The sequence below is a fragment of the Euprymna scolopes genome, chromosome 25 (genome assembly GCF_053919585.1).
Source record: "Euprymna scolopes isolate OS-2025 chromosome 25, ASM5391958v1, whole genome shotgun sequence".
NCBI lineage: Eukaryota > Metazoa > Mollusca > Cephalopoda > Sepiida > Sepiolidae > Euprymna > Euprymna scolopes.
The window spans coordinates 96,374,947-96,393,520 of NC_136506.1; the positions used below are offsets into that span (position 1 = coordinate 96,374,947).

Sequence of the window (18,574 nt, forward strand, 5' to 3'; positions counted from 1 at the left end):
CAACGGTACCAGATGACATGAGGGTGTGAGAGAGAGGTTTGGACTGTAACAAATGTGGTTCAAGCATAATGGCCACGTTACAATATTTAATTTAGAAAAATTCTAAAAGTACATTATTCAACACCATTTGCAAACAAAATTTTTTTTAAAGCATACAGTAAGTTACGTTATGTTGACTCTGAGGATAAAAATTTTTGGTCAATTGTTAAAAACGGCTTTTGGAATAAACACCCACCCTCTCTAACCTCCCCATGTTAAGAACGGCTTTCGAGGTTGGGGGTGTTTAATCTGAAAGCCGTTCTTAACATGGGGAGGTTCTGTGCTTATAATATGCTGGGGCACGTCATAAAAATTGACTAAATTTTTTATAAAGTCACAGGATATGAGTTGTTTCCTTCCCAATTGTTTACGTCTGTCATCTAAAAAAATTGAATTTTTTTTTTATTAACCATTTTGTTTGATTCCAATTACTATAACTTACTGCAGAAAATTTTTTTAATAATGAAATATATTTGAGGAATAATTGTTTCGAAATCGTGCAAAGCAGTATTTTTATTGAAGTTTAAATTTTTTTTTTTTTTAACATCTACTTTAGAAAATAAATCAGTTCAAAAAAATTTAAACTTTGCTTTTTATCACCCATACTGATGAATTTTAAAATGCATACATTTTTAAGAACATTCGAGATAGTTCTAGAGCTGATAAAATTTTCTAGAAATTCTGACCATTTTTAATTCTATAATTGTAGCATAAACACTTTGTAAAATAAAATTTTTTAAAATTTTATCCGGATTTTTATGAAAAATGATTTCCTTTCCCGTTTGACAGGCTTTTTTTTTTTTTTTCTTCTAAATGTCAATATGTCGCAAAAACCACAGGTAGGAGTCAAAAAGCTACAATTTTATGTCCGAGTTGGGTGGCAGGTTGATCTTAAGGAGTGTTTCAGGGGTGGATGGGATCAGAATATGGAGTCTGCAAATTTTGTGCATATCGGAGTCAGTTTTTAAAACTGACTTAAATCTTTTTTTTTTTTTTTTCCCCCAGCTAACTTGTCACCTGATCAAAGCCAAATTTAAAATGAATAATCAAGAATGAGAGATCATATAGAAACGTTGTTTTAATTTGAATAAAATAAAATCCGCATCAAGTGCGTTTGAAAGCCAAATCACAACATAATATAAGGAAAATAAACAAATATTTTACTTGTTTGAAATTTATCACTAATATCTTTCAGAGGTATACTCCATCTTAAGTTTTTTGTGATAAATTTCAAATAAGTAAAATATTTATTTTCCTTATATTAGGTTGTGATTTGGCTTTTAAGCGCACTTGATGTGTATTTTAGATTATTGAATAATCATTTTCAATATGTTAACATAAACAATTTAAAAATATGTATCATTAAGGAACAGAATTATTACAAAATGTAATTAAAAATTAGAACTTCTGGACAGATAAAACAAAGTTATTTCTTACTGATTTTTTTTTTCCCCAGGTTAAAACTTACAAAGATCAATACATTGAGTTCCAATCGACCATTACAAGAAGCAACGATATGTTTTCCAAACTTAGAGGAGAAATGGATAAGGTAAGATTTGAATTCAATTATAATTAACCATTATTTTTATCTACTGCTCACTTTCAGGTCCTGAAACTATTTAATGGAATTGCCTTAAGTTGGTATGAAATCTGTTTGTCAAGTAAGTTAAAAAATGTTCATATTGCTAATACTAAAAATAAACATGGTAGGCTCCAAAATGATTCGTCAGAATATTCCAAATCTGGCATGACAAATCCTCTAGAATTCCAAGTGTCTGAGAAAATCAACGTTATACTACTAGCTGTACATGTTCTGGCGTTGCCCAGGAAAATTGAACAAAATAAGAATCCCAAACCGTAGAATTAAAGTGAATAGAAGCATTTTGTTCAATTAAAATGCTGAACCTTTATCTATGTAAAACAAATGGTGGATGTTCAAGATAAGCTTTCAATTTACAGTATAACGAAAAAAAAAATGGCTGCCTTTAGTACGGTAGAACTGAAAGCTATAGCATAATAACCATGACACACTGGTTCTTGTTACAGCACCAAAGATAAGCAATGTTGAGTCTGGTTAACACTAGATGGGTGACTATTCAGGAATACCAGCCACTGTATATAGGACCTCAACACGTTCCTGCAAGAATGTCATGCCTCCTGACATGCGACTGAGGGACACTTATGAATTTGATATTGCCATGAAACTTCTTTTTCAGAGACACAGGATTTAACTTTGAAGAAACAGCGACTTTTGAATGAAATCATTATTTTAATTATCTTTTTCAGCAAAAAAAAAAATGATTTTGCCATGTTTGCTTGTGACATAAACACAAGGGAAATAACTGATTTTGGTTTAAATTATTGAAGAGTTCAGAAATTATTCTATTATGCATGCTATTCAATTTATGTAAGCAAAACCTGCAAATTCCTTCAAAAACTGTTTTCTTTTTAGTTTTCTTATTTTTTGTAATTTGTGTTCATTACTTGATAATTAGATTTCTTTTGGTTTTACTTGAAATTCAATATTTAGAATTTTGCTCAAAACAAAAGAAACCAATTTTTTTGAATTCGATGCCACAACATACTAGCAATCCATTCATGCAATTCTTGTGAAAAGCCATCCACGCAAGTCATCAAACTTGGATGATTCTGTTAATTATCCCGAATCCTTTCATGAGTTTTATCTTTCAACTGGCAATCGTTCCAGTTCATTAATTCTGTGACTAATACGTTGACGGTGATGCTTTAATACAAAAAAAATTCTAGTAGCCACTGTCATGAAAATAGTTGTTAGAATTAACTATCTTGATTATTTTAAACATTCTCATATTACAAAGGGCAATAACTTGTGTTAAATTTAAGTCTTTCAAGTATTTAAGAAACGTATTTATTTTGGAGGGTTTTCTTTTCCCCTTTTTTTGTCAATCATGTTGACAGCCTCCTTCATTTTTTAATATTAAAAAAAAAAAAATTGATCATGTAAAATGTCGACTGAGACTAGCACTAAAATTATTTCGGATTCATTTTAATTTTTGAAGCGTTTTGTGTCAATTTCATATTCGAAATACTGAACGCAATGATTCATCAGACATGCACCCCTTCATTGTTTCCACATTTTGTTTGCAGATGACTGTGAAAATCAAGAAATTAGAGAAAGATAGTGCAGCCTGGAAGAATAAATGGGAGAATTGCAACAAAGCTTTGTTAGGAATGATTGATCAAGTAAGTTTATGGCTTTTATGTTGCCCAGGAGTCTTAATTTTATTGTTTTTATTCACAAAATTGTTCAAAAATCGTTATTGGATGTAAATCGTTTCCAAAAGTTTAATCCTTTTACGAACAATTTTCTCGTCAAATGTTTTTCTATTTTAAACTGCTTCCAAATTCCTTTAAAATATCAAAGGGTCACAAAACAATTCATTTTTTATACTATTAACAAGATTAAAATAGTGGACTTGCTTACAAAGAAATGAAAATGCATTCTGGTGGATTTCATTTTTAATTGTTTTAAAAATAGGATAAAAAAATCGTTATGCTATTGTATTTTGATATCAAGATGAAATTTTCGTTTTATTAATATAGAGAATTCTGGAAATTAAAAGTTCAGTAGACTCAGATTATATATATATATATATATATATATATATATATATATAATACCGTTAGGCCATAATCCCTAGATTGATTATACTGTTTATTTTTATCGCTTATAAATTTAGATTTTGTTATTGTTATTTTTCAAGCGATAACTACGGTTAATATTGGCGCCGCCTCGGAGCTCATTTTTTTTATTTACTTAGAAAGTCGCCCTTTTTAATTTGGACGTATATAACATTTTTATTTATTTTATTATTTTTAAAACAGTAATCTACGTACACGTGTGTTTCAAGGTCTTTACCTCTCATCAGCGTAGTTTAACTGTTTCTAGGGATCGAACCTCAGACCATGTTTACCACAGTCCGGTGCCTTAACCGTTAGGCCATAATCCCTAGATTGATTATACTGTTTATTTTTATCGCTTATAAATTTAGATTTTGTTATTGTTGTTATTTTGGTAAACATGGTCTGAGGTTCGATCCTTAGAAACAGTTAAACTACGCTGATGAGAGGTAAAAACCTTGAAACACGCGTGTACGTAGATTACTGTTTTAAAAATAATAAAATAAATAAAAATGTTATATACGTCCAAATTAAAAAGGGCGACTTTCTAAGTAAATAAAAAAAAAAAATGAGCTCCGAGGCGGCGCCAATATTAACTGTAGTTATCGCTTGAAAAATAATAACAAAATCTATATATATATATATATATATATATATATATTATATAACATTTTTTTTTTTTTTTTTAAATTTTTTTATTACATTTTCACCCCAAACAAGGCACATTGCCACTTTGGTGTAGGGGGCTACTATCAGGGGCAGCAACTACTGGGACACTGTTGGGATTTGGGCAGCAAGATGTCGGTTCACGTTACACTTGAACTTCTGTATGTCGGATCCTTTTTGTTTTTAATTTTTTTTCTTAAAATACAGAATAGTTAACACGTGATAACTTATAAAAAAAACAAAAAAACTCCACTTTAATTTATCCAGCACATTATGATGAATTGTTACCATTAAAAGAAGTGCGCTTGTCCAGAACCCCCTCTTTATAAGAAAATATTGTATTCCAAAAATCGAATAAATTGATCAAGTGGTTTTATTTATTTTTTTTCTAAGAAAACCACTTTTAAACATTTTCTTTTTTTTTTTCAATGCCCCCCCCCCTCTTCCCATGTTTATGATTTTCTATTATCTCCAAGTTTTAATTGGGAGTTATCTTCTGCATTTCTTCAACTGTTTTAAAGCTGGCATTACAAGTTCAAACCTCATCATTTAGCCATGAAATTTTATTTTATTGTTTTATTCATTCTGGACAAGCACCAAAAAATTTTACAAATTATTTCCACACGTTAAGATGTTGGTTCTCAGCCAAGGAGTGGGAGGATTGGTGGTTGTTAGTATGAATACACATTTTGAATCTAACATTTTTATTTATCTTTTATTGTAAGTGTGTGGGGGAGGGTATTCTATTCACGGGCTAAAAGGTTGAGAACCACTGAGTTAGGAGTTAAACCATTTTTTGACATTGTTCATTAGTTCTCATGTTAACTATTCTGTACCTTTTTTTTTTTTAATTACTTTGCTATATATGTACTTCCAATACATTGAAAAAATACAATTTAAAAAAAAAATTTTTTTTTCCCCTTCCTTTACAGAAAACCACAATGGATAAAGAACGTCTCCTTTTGCAAACAAAAATCCAGAAATTAGAATCTCTTTGCCGTGCCCAACAGGAACGATTGCGAGCTCAGAAAAGTCCACCACCAGCTGAAGAATGTAAGTCTCCTTTGTGGATGATAGGGTGGGTTGTGGCGTGTGTATAAATAATTGCTGTCTGTCTATAGGTAAGTGACCCCCCCCTCCTAGATTTCTCCTTTTCTGATGGTATGTTACATGGTAGTACTAGACCATTTGTAACATTTGATGGGAATACTTTCAACCTCATGAGATAGCTCGGTCTTATTTGCAGAAATCACTGGAGTCTCTCATTCCAACTTAAGTAGTTGGCTCTGTAGATAGTGACTTCTCTGTAATAGTGGTAGTAGCAGTCGTAAAGATGTTGATCTTGTTTCTTTGTTGCAATAATAATGAAAGCAATAAAAAGAACAACAAATAACTCCATTATATGCTCAGAGATTGGTTTATATTTTTATACAGCAAATAAGTTAAGAATATACTGATAGAATGCAAAAGGCATGAGCATATCCAGAACAAATATTTTAAAATGGCAAACATCTGGGAAGTGTTCCAAAACAGAACCTCAGCAAATTATGAAATACTTAAAAGAAACGAAACTGTTCAAACTCCACCTGAACCAAACATTTTACTTTGTAAAAACAAACTTTCCAAGAAATTAACAAATTTTTTTCTTTTTCTGAATTTTTGAGATGAGAATTGGTTATTCGTATCAGTTGGATTCATTGGATTACTATTCTCATTTTGAATGTCATTTTCACAATGTTTCTATCATCTGATACACTTGGAGAAAGTTGGAGGTTATATCAACTGAAATGTGAAAATGACATTCAAGATAACAGTACTTACTTTATTTAAAAAAGAAAAGACACCAGAGGTTGAAATGCCATTAAATAAACTTGCTCATTGATATGATGTTGCAAGAGTGTCTTTTTTTTTTTATTTTTATTTTTTTTTTATTTTTACGGCATAATTACGTTGACACACCGGTTCCAGCTGGATCACCGAAGTTAAGCAACGTTGAGCCTCATCAATACTAAATGGGTGACCATTTGGAGCTTGTATGTGCTCTCCGCTTATCTCGGCATTGTTTCCAGTCTTGGGCTTTTCTTTGTCACTGGACTCTGTCGATTTAGAGAAGGTGTGGTGAGGATTGCGCAACCCTTGCCTGACGATTACATGTCCATCTGCCCCTACAGGGGGTATCCTTTGTCTTTCAAAACTGAATGCAGGCATCAATCTTTTCTACAAATACTAGCCTGGATGCCCGGCGTTGCCCGGGTGTTTGGAGGTGTTGAGAAAAAAAATGGTAGTAGGCAGGCCGGCTCAAACCTGTGACACGAAAGCGGAAAAGAAAGTGAAAGAAAATCTGACGTCTTAACTGATGTCTTCATGACGTGACTGGAAGTCGTTGAAATTAACTGAAGTCAATCCAACGGTGACGATGACTTGCTAAAATGTCGGCAAAAAAAAAAAAAATCGACCCCCCCCCTCCTTGTACAAACCGGACGAGTTTAGGGTGAAGGATTTAATGATTTTAGCCAATTTTTTTATATTTGTCTGAGACGTTGAGCTTCAAAATGATGCCAATCTTGTCAGGATCTGTTTCCTCTGCCAAAAGTTTTTATGAAACCTGCATACATACATTTAAACAGATTTATATTATAGATGGCATGCATTCTTCAGAATTGTCTAATCTATTCTCTGCTTTCTTTATTCCAACTTGTTCGACTGGTTGATCTAGTGGTCTCCATCAATGCTGTTTTGATACCTGATTGCAATACAGCTAGAAATTTCTTTTCAAGATCTTCTTGCTATTTTCCTCCTTCAGTATTAAATTTAACATGTTAAAATTTTGTTTAAACGGAGATAATACATGAAAAATGAGAATTCAGTTACCTTGATAGTTTTAATGTAAAACATTACTTTTTCATTGATTTTATGTGTGTGTGTCAGGTTGACAGTTCTTGCTGTTTTTAACTTTTACCAATTCTAATGAACATATCTCGGCTCAAACAAAAACTTATTGATCGAAAAAAGAACCATCAGAATAAACACTTTTGCCAACACAAAACGAGTGTATTTATGCTAGTAACATAAAAATCTTGCGTTCTGGTGGCGATGAAGTTGTTGAAGGTATTTTTGATATTGCTTGGATTTCTGAAGCATTTTTCACACAGAAAGTTGTCAAGATGCTTGAAAAAGTGGTAGGTGAGACGTCTGGAGAGTATGGTGGATGAGGCAGTTTCATAGCCCAATTCATTCAACTTCTGCAGGGTCACTTTAGCAACATGCAGTGGGTATTGTGGTGGAGAAGAATTGGGCTTTTTCTGTTGACTAATGCTGCGTGTTGTTGTTGAAGTTTCTGGTGCATTTCAAGAATTTGACAGTACTTCTCTGTAATCGTTTTTGCCTGCATAACCCCCCCCCCCCCCAAAAAAAGCTAATGGATGAGACCGGTTGAAAACCACCAAACAGTGAGCATGACCTTCTTTTGGTGCAACTGTGGCTGCGAGAAATGCTGTGGAGCTTTGTGGGCATCTAACCATTTAGCTGAGCATCGCCGGTTGTCATAAAGAACTCACTTTTCATCGTAAGTCATAACCCAGTCGAGAAACATGTTCATATTTTTGCGTAAAAGAAGGGAAGATGACACGTCATAACGACGTTTCTTTTGGTTGTCATTCAATTCATGAGGCACTCAAGTTTTTCGGTCTTTCCAATCTGAATTGGTTGGGAATTGTATATGTCATACCGAATTCAAAAGCAAATTCTCAAACAGTTGTGCGTGGAATGGCTTCGACTAAAGCTCTTAATTGATTGTTGTCAACATCTGATGATCGACCACTACACTTATCTTCAAGAATTGTCACCGCCATAAAATTTCTTTAACGACTATTATGCTGTGCATTCAGTAGTGGTTTCTGAACCAAACACTTTGTTGATATCGCAAGCTGTTTCAGTGGCTTTTTTGCCCTAACTTGAATTGAAATGTGCAAATCCCTTTTTTTTTTTTTTTTTTTCATCTTGTATTCAATGTTCTGAAAAGACGATTGTTTTAAAACCATTGTAATTTAAATGATTGGATAGAACGAAAAACGTTCTTTAATCTGATATATAAAGTAAAGGTATTATAATGAAAACTTGTTTGAAAATATGATTTTGAAATCAAAAATAAAATTTTTTACGAGAACCTTCTTGACAACCTAATATATTTATAAGCAAAATTTGACACTTTTAAACCTAATACGAAAAAATAAAATGATTCTTGTAAAATAAACAGTAAAGTGCATTTTTTTCTTTTTTTACATGAAATTTTACATGCTTGAAAGTGTCCATGACACCATTTACTTATGGTAGAGTGGTTGACTATAGTCAAGGCTGACCAGAAGGCTCCATATTCATTGGCTACTACACAAATTTAGGGGAGGACACCATTATTTCTATTACTTCATCTTGATCCTCATCTTTATAATACGCAGTGTTTAACAGGAGGGAGGAGGGGGGGTCAAGTGCTATTTTTGGTGTTAGTTTACTCCTCAAACACGTCCATTTATTCAAACCTGTTTTCTAATTAATAATTAGGACTAGGACAACAGCATATTCTTTTCATTGTTTTGACTCTCAAGTGTGTATCCGTTGGTATCTTATATGCTTTTATATATAGAGCTGTGGTTCTCGGTTGATTGTCTGTGTCTGGTATATACTTGAGTCAAAACAATGAAAAGAATATGCTGTTGTCATAGGTCTATTAATAATCCACAAAGAGCAAGGGAGATCACTCTTAGAACTTAACACAAACAACTTTTTTTTTTTTAACATTTTGTATGACTACCAACGATTGAACACTGGTCTATCGCCCCATTAGTAAATGCTAAATGTATTCTGCCAAATGTACCACATAAGTATCAGATTCAGTTGATATATAACTGATAAATATATCATTAATGGACCTGTACGATGCACCCTCACCCACCTATTTTTCTTTTCATCAATTTTTTTTGGCAGATTTTTATGGATTAGAAATTAATCTACCAGATTAAAAAAAATATTTTTTATAGATTTTTAGGGGATGCTTACTTTCTAATACAATGTCCTAGTAAATCGATCTCCCATATTGGAGCCAGTTGACATGAACACAAAACAGAAGTAGAAGTTTGGGGCGTTTTTATTTAAAACTTGTGAGAAATGTATGAAAATCAAATTGAAAAATTTGTGGAAAAAAGACACCCCAAACCTTTCCTGGCTTTGTTCCAGTCTACTTGTTCAAATATGGACGATTGATTTACAATGTTGGGTTAGAAACTGAGCATTCCCTAAAAATTTTTAAATATCGAATTTTTGTCAATTTTTTTATAATCTGGTAAATTAGTGTCCAATTGATAATCTGCTGAAAAAATGAAAGACGAAAATAAAATATGTACGGAGAGGGTGCATTGTACAGGTCCACCATATCGACGCTTGTTTAATTTAGTTACAAATCTAGACTCCTATAAATTTGTGGTTTTTGTGGATTGATATTCATATTAAAGCCCCTTTGTTCTTTCTATTTATTTAAAAAAAAAAAAAAAAAAAAAAAAAAAACTTTGTTATATAGGAGTCGTGGAATTGCATTCCTCGGCAAACGATCTAGCTAATTTGCATATTCTTTTAAATATTCTCTTTAATTAATTCCCTATTAGGTTTTTTCGGTTTTCTTATGGGATGATCATTATGTATTACGTGTAATTCATGCAGATATTCTACATGATTTATACTTGTATAATATTTGCGTAAAAAGATTATAGTAGACACAAATGTGTGTGTATATATACATTCGTTTAAAAAAACTTTTGCTGACCAAACTCCTGTCTGCTTTTAGTCTAGACAAAACTTAATATATAGGGTATTCGAACTCATGCAAAATTTTATATCTGGGTTTTAGCCGGGGAAAATCAGTGTAAAAATTAAAACCATGGAATTTGCTAGGTAAAGGTCGAGTGACAGCATTACGAATATGCACGCATAACGTAATAGCTATTGGTTCATGTTTTAATTTTTAGCCTTGCAGCAAACATTTCTTCATAGCTCTGGCATTAATGTCAAAAGAAAAAGTAAATCGTAAGCTAAACGTTTTTGTTCTGATTCATGGTGGCACACAAGTCATTTTTTAAAACTTTAAATCATTCTTATATATTGTGTCCAATATAATAACTATGAAATCTGCATTAATCAAAAATATATTTAAGCGTATTTTACGACCGGGCAATGCCAGGTAGCCTGCTTGTAAAATCCTTTTCTCTACCCTGCTATTCTGCTCACACTTGACATAAGACTTCTTTTTTTTTTTTTTTGTAAAAGAACTGAGCATTCTGGTAATTTGATAATGCTAAACTAAGCATATAAACATTAAGCTAATCGAGTAGGTGTAAGCTATCTCGAATACTGATCTAGGGGGTCAGATTTTGAATTGTGTAAATAATGCGAAAGATGAGAACAGTAGTTTGAATAATGAATTATTAATCTGCATCTCAAAAATTCAGAAGTAAATAAAAATAAAAATGTCTTTTCACATGTGTGTCTGTATAACTAGCGAACTAAAATGAGATACCAGGGGCATCTAAAAACATGAGCTAAAGTCCCCAAAAAACTTCTTTGAAAAGATTGGCCATTCCTGTTTGAAGCTATGGATTGGGAAAATGAAACTATTGTTTAACATATTTGCTACCAGACCAAACTGTAAAATTTTACTTGTTAAAAAAAAAAAATCTGCTAAAAAAAAGTGTTTTAAATTTTATTTTATTTTTTTTTTTTTTTTTTAGGTCAGAAATGTTGTTTCACTGAGAATTCTTCTACTCCATCCTCCAATGACAACAAAATGTCTGGTTAGTTTTTTTTCCCTCATTTGCATCCAAACAATTGACTTTATTTGTAAATTGTTTTTGGTTCAATTCAATTTTTGGACACTTTTTCAACCTTCAAACATTTAAACAAAAATTTTTTTATGCAAGTTGTTTGCTTATTTGGATGATTCCGACTGCCATTCTCATCTTGGATGTTCTTTTCACAATATTTCAGACAATGTGACCTGATCCTTTTAAGCTAATCCTCTTGAACTCTGGAATCTGTATATATTTTCAAACTGAATCCGTTACTCAATCCAGTTTAAAATTATGTGCAGATTCAGGGTTCCACATGATTTATATGAAGCAAGTTTAAAGGTTAGATCATCCAAATTGTATGCAGCTTGGAGTTACTTTTATCAAGGCAGTCTTGTACATTTTTGTCCTTGCATTTCATGAGTGACGTTTCTGACAAAGGGGAAAGAATTGCTAGTTTCTGACAGAAAACATCTAACGCTTATGGGCTAGTTTTTGGCATTAAAGTAGTTTTTTAAATCAAGTAGCTTCATGCCTTGTCTGGAGATTTCCATCAATCAAAGGATCACTCTAAGATAAGTGAGATGTACAGATAATAAGTTTTAATGATGAATATTATGAAGATTGAAAATAATTTGAGGAGTATAATTTTTCAGTTAATATATAACCCTTATAAACTAACCCGTTAACATTAATCACCAACGTGGGGGGGCGCAGAAATACCTGGATTAGGACCCAGGCGTGAGGAAAACCCTCTCAGTGCTGATGAACTCGTAGATCTTCCCAGGTCATCCGTCTAGGAGAAGGAAAACTCTGAAGCTAAACCTAAGGGGAGGAAGGCCTCTCCAGTCTTGAATGACAACCTTCCTAGAGCTGGTGACTCAAACAAATTACCGGTCTGCAAACCTAAACAGCTTAAGGAGTAGATAGGCACTGTCTATCGCCCGGCATCCATACTCCTTCTTTGCCTATTAGCTAGGCGTAGAGGTCGAATCACAGGGAATCGACAGACCTTCAGTGGTCGATCTTGTTTCCTGACTAGGGCAATGAACGCTGTTTTCCCCACCGTCGACACATCCCATCCCTTAAACTGGGCACTTGGGAGTGTTTGAATGCCATAATGCCAGTACAAGTAGATTGGGTTGACCATCGTCTGATGGGTTGAGGGTACCGGATAGACAGTTCCTGGCTGCTGTTCCCGACACTTAGTACAGGAACCCTAACTCGTTGGTAGCGCTTGGAGCGGCTGCTCCATCAACAGTTGTATAATATCGGATTGTTTGTAGTGCCATGTCGCGCATGGAAAAGGAAGGACCCTGCACTCATCGCTGGTGGGCTATCCCGAGGCCACAATCCTAATAGATTACAGGACAACTGATGGTCTGCTTGTATTGCATGTCTGGTATTCTGCATAAGCACTTGTTCAGCATCTCTTACCTAAACTGAAACTGGTCCTGGATATGACCTTAAACTATATCTGATGGTGAGGCCCCAGCTTGCGGGCTTTGGGGAGTGTGGAGCCACCCTTTAATTGCCATTTGCTCCAGAGTCCACTCTGACCCGTAGTGGTAGTACCTGTTAGGGTCCCAACTACGGGTTAAATAGAAACCAACTTGAAAACAAAAAATGTATTCTATGGGGTAAATAGAATCTGACTTCAAAAAAAGAAAATATACTCCTTTAAAAATTGTTCCTCAAAATAACTAAATTCGGCGTTAAATAACCTGGAAAAGGTTGATATGCCGTAAAACAAAAACGACCAAACATAAACTGAAACTCTTAAAAAAAACAAAAACAAAAAAAAAACAGTACAATAAAAAATTACGCTAAAACCAGGTCCAAACTCTAACAAAACCAACCTACCTTCTTTCTTGAGGCTTGCATTTACGAACATCCGTGGGCTTAGAACTAATTTAAATGATGTCGAAGCATTTCTCCTAACAAACACCCCGGATATCTTAGCACTAAGTGAGACTAACCTACACTCCTCCATCCCCTCTAACTACTTTAACATGCCTGGATACTTCCCACTCTGCCGTAAGGACTCTAACAGACATATGCACGGGCTTGGAGTATATATTCGGAACACCCTCCCCTTGACTAGAGAAACTAAACTAGAATCGGACGATCAAGCCTTTATGTGCTTTAGACTTAACATGCAACATAACATTAGCTACTTTTATTTTCTCTACCGCTCTCCCTCGACTGTCTCTGACAGTATAGATGCAGCACTTTCCCTCGACACTAGCGTGCATGTGTTTGGTGACTTCAATGTCCACCACAGCAACTGGCTTGGATTTTTTACTCACACAGACGCAGCTGGTATGACTACATATAACTTCTCTATATCTCATTCCCTATCACAAATGGTTACATTTCCAACCCATTTCCCAGACCAGCAAGAACGCTCATCACTTCTAGATCTGTTTCTGACCACAGTTCCCGATGACTGTAACTAATGCCCACAGCCCACTTGGGAACACCGATCATGCAGTGGTAATAGTTAAAATCGCCCTAAACTTTAGAGCCAAAACTGAAGAGCTACTGCTCAAAACAAGATATTATAAAAAGGCTGACTGGGAAGCCATCAGGGATCTCATCAGGGACGCCCCATGGCGAAATATCTTTTCACTTCCTGCTGAACATTGCGTAAATGAGACCACTGAATGGTTCAAAACAGCAATTGAAGCGCATGTTCCCATGCGGAAATTTTATAGCAAGCCCCACTCTCCCCAATGGTTTACTTCTACTTGTGCAGCCGCCATCGCACAAAGGCAGCATGCGTATCGCAGATTTAACCGACATAAGTCCAGTTCAAACAGGCAGAAGTATACTGTAAGAAAGAGATAGCGACAGCTAAGGGAGAATTTACTGAAACCACCAAAAATGCATTGAAGCACAGAAATTAGGAATCCGTGACTTCTGGAAAATCTACAACAGTGTAGTAAATAATGGGCAATCAACAATCCCCCCACTATCCAACAATCATGAGGTTGTTTGCTCTGCAACTGAGAAGGCTAACATGCTTGCCAGTCAGTTTGCCTCCAACTCCACACTGGACCCTGCCAACCACCCCCTCCCTGACTTTCCTTTGTGGACAGACGCCACACTAGACGATCTGAAAATCACCCTTTCTCAGGTGCATGCTATCATAAGAAATCTTGACACTGCAAAAGCATGTGGACCTGATCTCATCCCGGCTGTGCTATTAAAAAAAGTGCTCCGCCGAAGTAGCTCTAGTTCTCTCCAAACTTTACAACAAATGCCTTAATGAATCTTGTTTTCCTGCCTGCTGGAAAACTGCTTCTATAGTACTAGTTTTTAAGAATTCTGGCGAAAGAATTGACCCAGTAAATTATCGCCCCATTAGCCTCCTCCCACTTTTCGCCAAATTATTTAGACCATAATTAACCAAGCTCTAGTCCATCACCTTATAGATGCTAAACTTTTGATTGACCAACAATATGGATTTAGACAAGCCCGTTCAACAGCAGACATCCTAACTGTAATCTCAGAACGTATATACCAGTCACTGGACAAAGCGGGGGGAGGGTAGAGCGGTAGCTCTAGATGTATCTAAGGCTTTTGACAGAGTATGGCATGAAGGTCTTCTCAGGAAAATCAGATCATATGGTATCACTGGAAGAATACATAACATAATTAAATCCTTAGATAAGAGAAAAATCCAGGTTGTCCTCGACGGTCGTACAGCTAAACAATACGATATAAATGCGGAAGTGCCTTAGGGTCTATCCTGGGGCCTCTGTTATTCCTAATATTCATAAATGACCTCCCTGACAAAATTGCCTGTGAGATGGGTATATATGCTGATGATATCACACTCTATAACATACGATATAGGAAAACAAATGAACACCTGGTGCTACCAGATCAGGCTGCCCTGTGGCTTCCTGAGACGAAATGCACCTACATTGACGTTTTTTTGTTTTCTGATCTTTTTTGTAAAACTTAATTATGTTCTGCAAAACCAAAAACAAAAACAACAGCTTATTTCCCCCCCCCCCTTTTTATTTTATTTTTTCCTACCTTACTCCCGGTCCTGGATATGACCTTAAACTACATCCGATGGTGAGGTTCGGCTTACGGGCTTGGGGAGTGTGGAGCCACCTCTTAATTGCCATTGCTCCCAGGTCCACCCTGACCCGGAGTGGTAGTACCTGTTAGGGTCCCAACTATGGGTTGAATAGCAACAGATTTTAAAAAGGAAAAGAAACAACAAAAAAGAAAGAAAAAGAAAACAAATATATTCTATTAAATTATCTATTTATTTATTTATTTTTTTGCCCTGTCGGTAGGGCATGAGAACAAACACTGCCCCCCTGCAGAGGGTAAAAATCCCTCTATGGGGCAACCAGTTAGCCGTGGGTTGCTACCCGTAAAGTCTTAGGACGTGATCCTGGTGATTGAGCGAACCTAAACCAGGATACATAGAAGTTTAGGCACCGCAACACATTACTTTGGCCCTTACTTCGATCAGACGGGCGGTCGGAGAGGCCCGATCCGACCAATCGGCCAGTCACGCCAAGCCCCACCATATATTGCCCATTCCAAAAACTCACTGCTAATACAACACATCCACCCTCTCCCACAAATAACCTTACTCCCTAATATATGATGGAAAGCGGTGGCTGAGGGTCAATCGATTAGGTGTGAATATCGATGACGAGGCTGTAAACCCCTCAGGATTGCTACAGATCCCATAGCAATATCAAGAGAGAACAGATAATCATTATGATACCACCAAAGTCGGTTATATCATCATTGTATCCCTGTAGAGGCTGGGCGAATGGGTTTCCCCCCAGGCTCTTCCCAAATAGGACTCCGAGGTGGGTGGGGAACAAAGATGACGAAAAAAGAAAACAAAATATATGGCTTATTCCTCCCAAAAACCACCCAACCACCCAAAGAGAACCCACTCTGATGTCTCTGACATCAGTAGCTCTGACGAAGAGACGATAAAACCAAGGAACTCAACATTCGTAGTAATAGAATCAATGGAGGAAACTCCTTTGAGCAAACTATCACCTTTTAAAATTGAAAAAAATCTTAAAACTCTAAAACCAAAGTCTATTAAAAAACAATTTAACGGCAGCCTACTAATAGAAACCCATAACGAAGAACAAACTAAAGAAATATTGAAACTAAAATTATTTGAAAACATCAAAGTCAAATGCTACAGACATCCAACCCTAAATACCTGCAAAGGAGTAGTGAAAAGCCACGAACTTGCACTTTGTCCCTTGGAGGAAATCAGGACAAACTTACAGAAACAGAATGTGTTAGATGTTCGCAGAGTTCAAATTAAAAAAAAAACAGTGAGAAAATCGATACCAATACATATATACTAACTTTCGATTCCCTCACCATACCCAAAGAAGTGAAAGTCGGATATATGAAAATAAATGTAGAAATTTATATTCCAAACCCCCTCCAATGCTTCAAGTGCCAGAAGTTTGGACACCATCAAGATCGGTGCACACGATTACCAGTGTGTGGAAGATGTGGAGAAAGTGGCCCACACATTGACTGCAGAAAAGATTTCAAGTGTGCCAACTGCCTTGGAAACCATGGCGCTGGCTCTAGATATTGCGAAATATGGAAAAGAGAAAAAGAAGTGACCAAACTAAAACATATAAAGAATATATCCTACCCAGAGGCCAGGAAAATCATCGAAACTAAAACATATGCAGATGCAACAAAAAAAACTAATCCAATCAACAATCAAAATGGTCATATACATGTAACGGATACAACTGACAAGAAAATTGATGTCCTAAGCAAACTAATAAAGGAAATGAAAGAACTATTAGAAGAAATGAGGAAAATGAATAGTGCAATGTCTGCAACCAATCCAAGGATAATATTAAGTAAAGACACTACTGAACCACAAAAAGAAACAAAACCACAAACCATTTCTACAAAAACAACCGAACAACCATCAAACACATCACAAGCCAGAAAAGAATCAAAAATCCCCCCAGACAAAAAAAAAAACAAACAAAAACAGGAAAAGAAAGATCCCGATCTATATCTCGAACAGGGACTCCGACAGAAAATAGATTTGAGGGATTGGAGACGATGGAAGTTGAACACAATTCCAAATGATGAACAAAATATTACAATGGAATATCAGAGGGATAAAAGCAAACCAAAATGAACTCACATTATTAATAACAAATATGAGCCCAGCACTTGTCTGTCTACAGGAGACCTTTCTGAAAGAAAATAATACCATCAACATAAAACACTACACATCTTACAACTACATAAATAAAGATACGGACAGAGCTTCTGGAGGCACATCAATACTTGTGAAGAATGAAGTCCCTCAAAGACAAATATAAACACAAACTTGCAAGCAATTGCAGTTTCAGTGACTCTACATAGAACTATAACACTTTGCTCAATATACATCCCTCCAAAAGATACAATCAACGAAACTGAGATAACTCAATTAATAAAACAACTCCCTAAACCTTTTTTTCTACTAGGAGATCTCAACAGTCACAATGTAATATGGGGAAGTAAAGAAACAAATAAAAAAGGAAAAGAAATAGAAAACATAATAAATAAAAATAATCTATGCCTCCTTAATAATCAAAACTACACCTATATGTACCCAGCAACAGGTACTTTCACCGCCATTGACCTTACCTTAGGTGATCCTTCCATATATATGGACTATGACTGGAAAGTACACAATGACACCTGTGGGAGTGATCATTTCCCAATCATCCTGGAAAGTCTAAGTACTAGCACTGAACAAAAAACACCCAAATGGAACCTACATAAAGCGGATTGGGAAGACTTCCAGGAACAGTGCAAAAACCAATTAATTATCGAAAAGAATGATGAAGATGACCATTTGAACTACTTCATTAAAACACTCACAAACATAGCAAATAATACCATACCGAAAACAACCAAAACCAACAATCACAACAAACCTTGGTTCACAAAAGAATGCAGAAAAGCCATCAGAGCTCGACGAGCTGCCTTGAGAAAATTTGAAAAGTATCCAACAAGCGAAAATCTGGATTTCTTCAAAAACAACAAAGCAAAAGCCAGACGAATCATAAAGGAATCCAAAAGAACAACTTGGAGAAATTATATATCCAAAATTAATGTGAATACCAAGGCGAAAACAGTTTGGAACATGATGAGGAAAATAGAAGGAAAGTGTAGTAGTACACCAATATCCCACATCTCTAAAGGCAACAAAATATACACCGATCAAAAAGACATTTCCAATAACCTGGCAGATAATTTATCAAAAATTTCATCATGTGACAGACAAACAGAGAAATTCAAAAAGATTAGAGAAAAGGAAGAGAAAAAGAAAATTCTATTTAAATCAC

General features: G+C 35.2%; 1 protein-coding gene across 6 annotated transcripts in view; it reads left to right on the forward strand.

The window, feature by feature from the left end:
* The window catches only part of LOC145247539 (uncharacterized), a 122,671-nt gene that overhangs the window by 97,605 nt on the left and 6,492 nt on the right, over window positions 1-18,574 (forward strand). For all 6 annotated transcript variants that reach the window (XM_080109372.1, XM_080109371.1, XM_080109369.1 and 3 more), the window contains 4 exons: window positions 1,496-1,588; window positions 3,166-3,261; window positions 5,298-5,418; window positions 11,139-11,201. In XM_080109372.1, coding sequence (XP_079965498.1) covers window positions 1,496-1,588; window positions 3,166-3,261; window positions 5,298-5,418; window positions 11,139-11,201 — 373 coding nt within the window. The remainder of the gene's footprint in view (window positions 1-1,495; window positions 1,589-3,165; window positions 3,262-5,297; window positions 5,419-11,138; window positions 11,202-18,574) is intronic.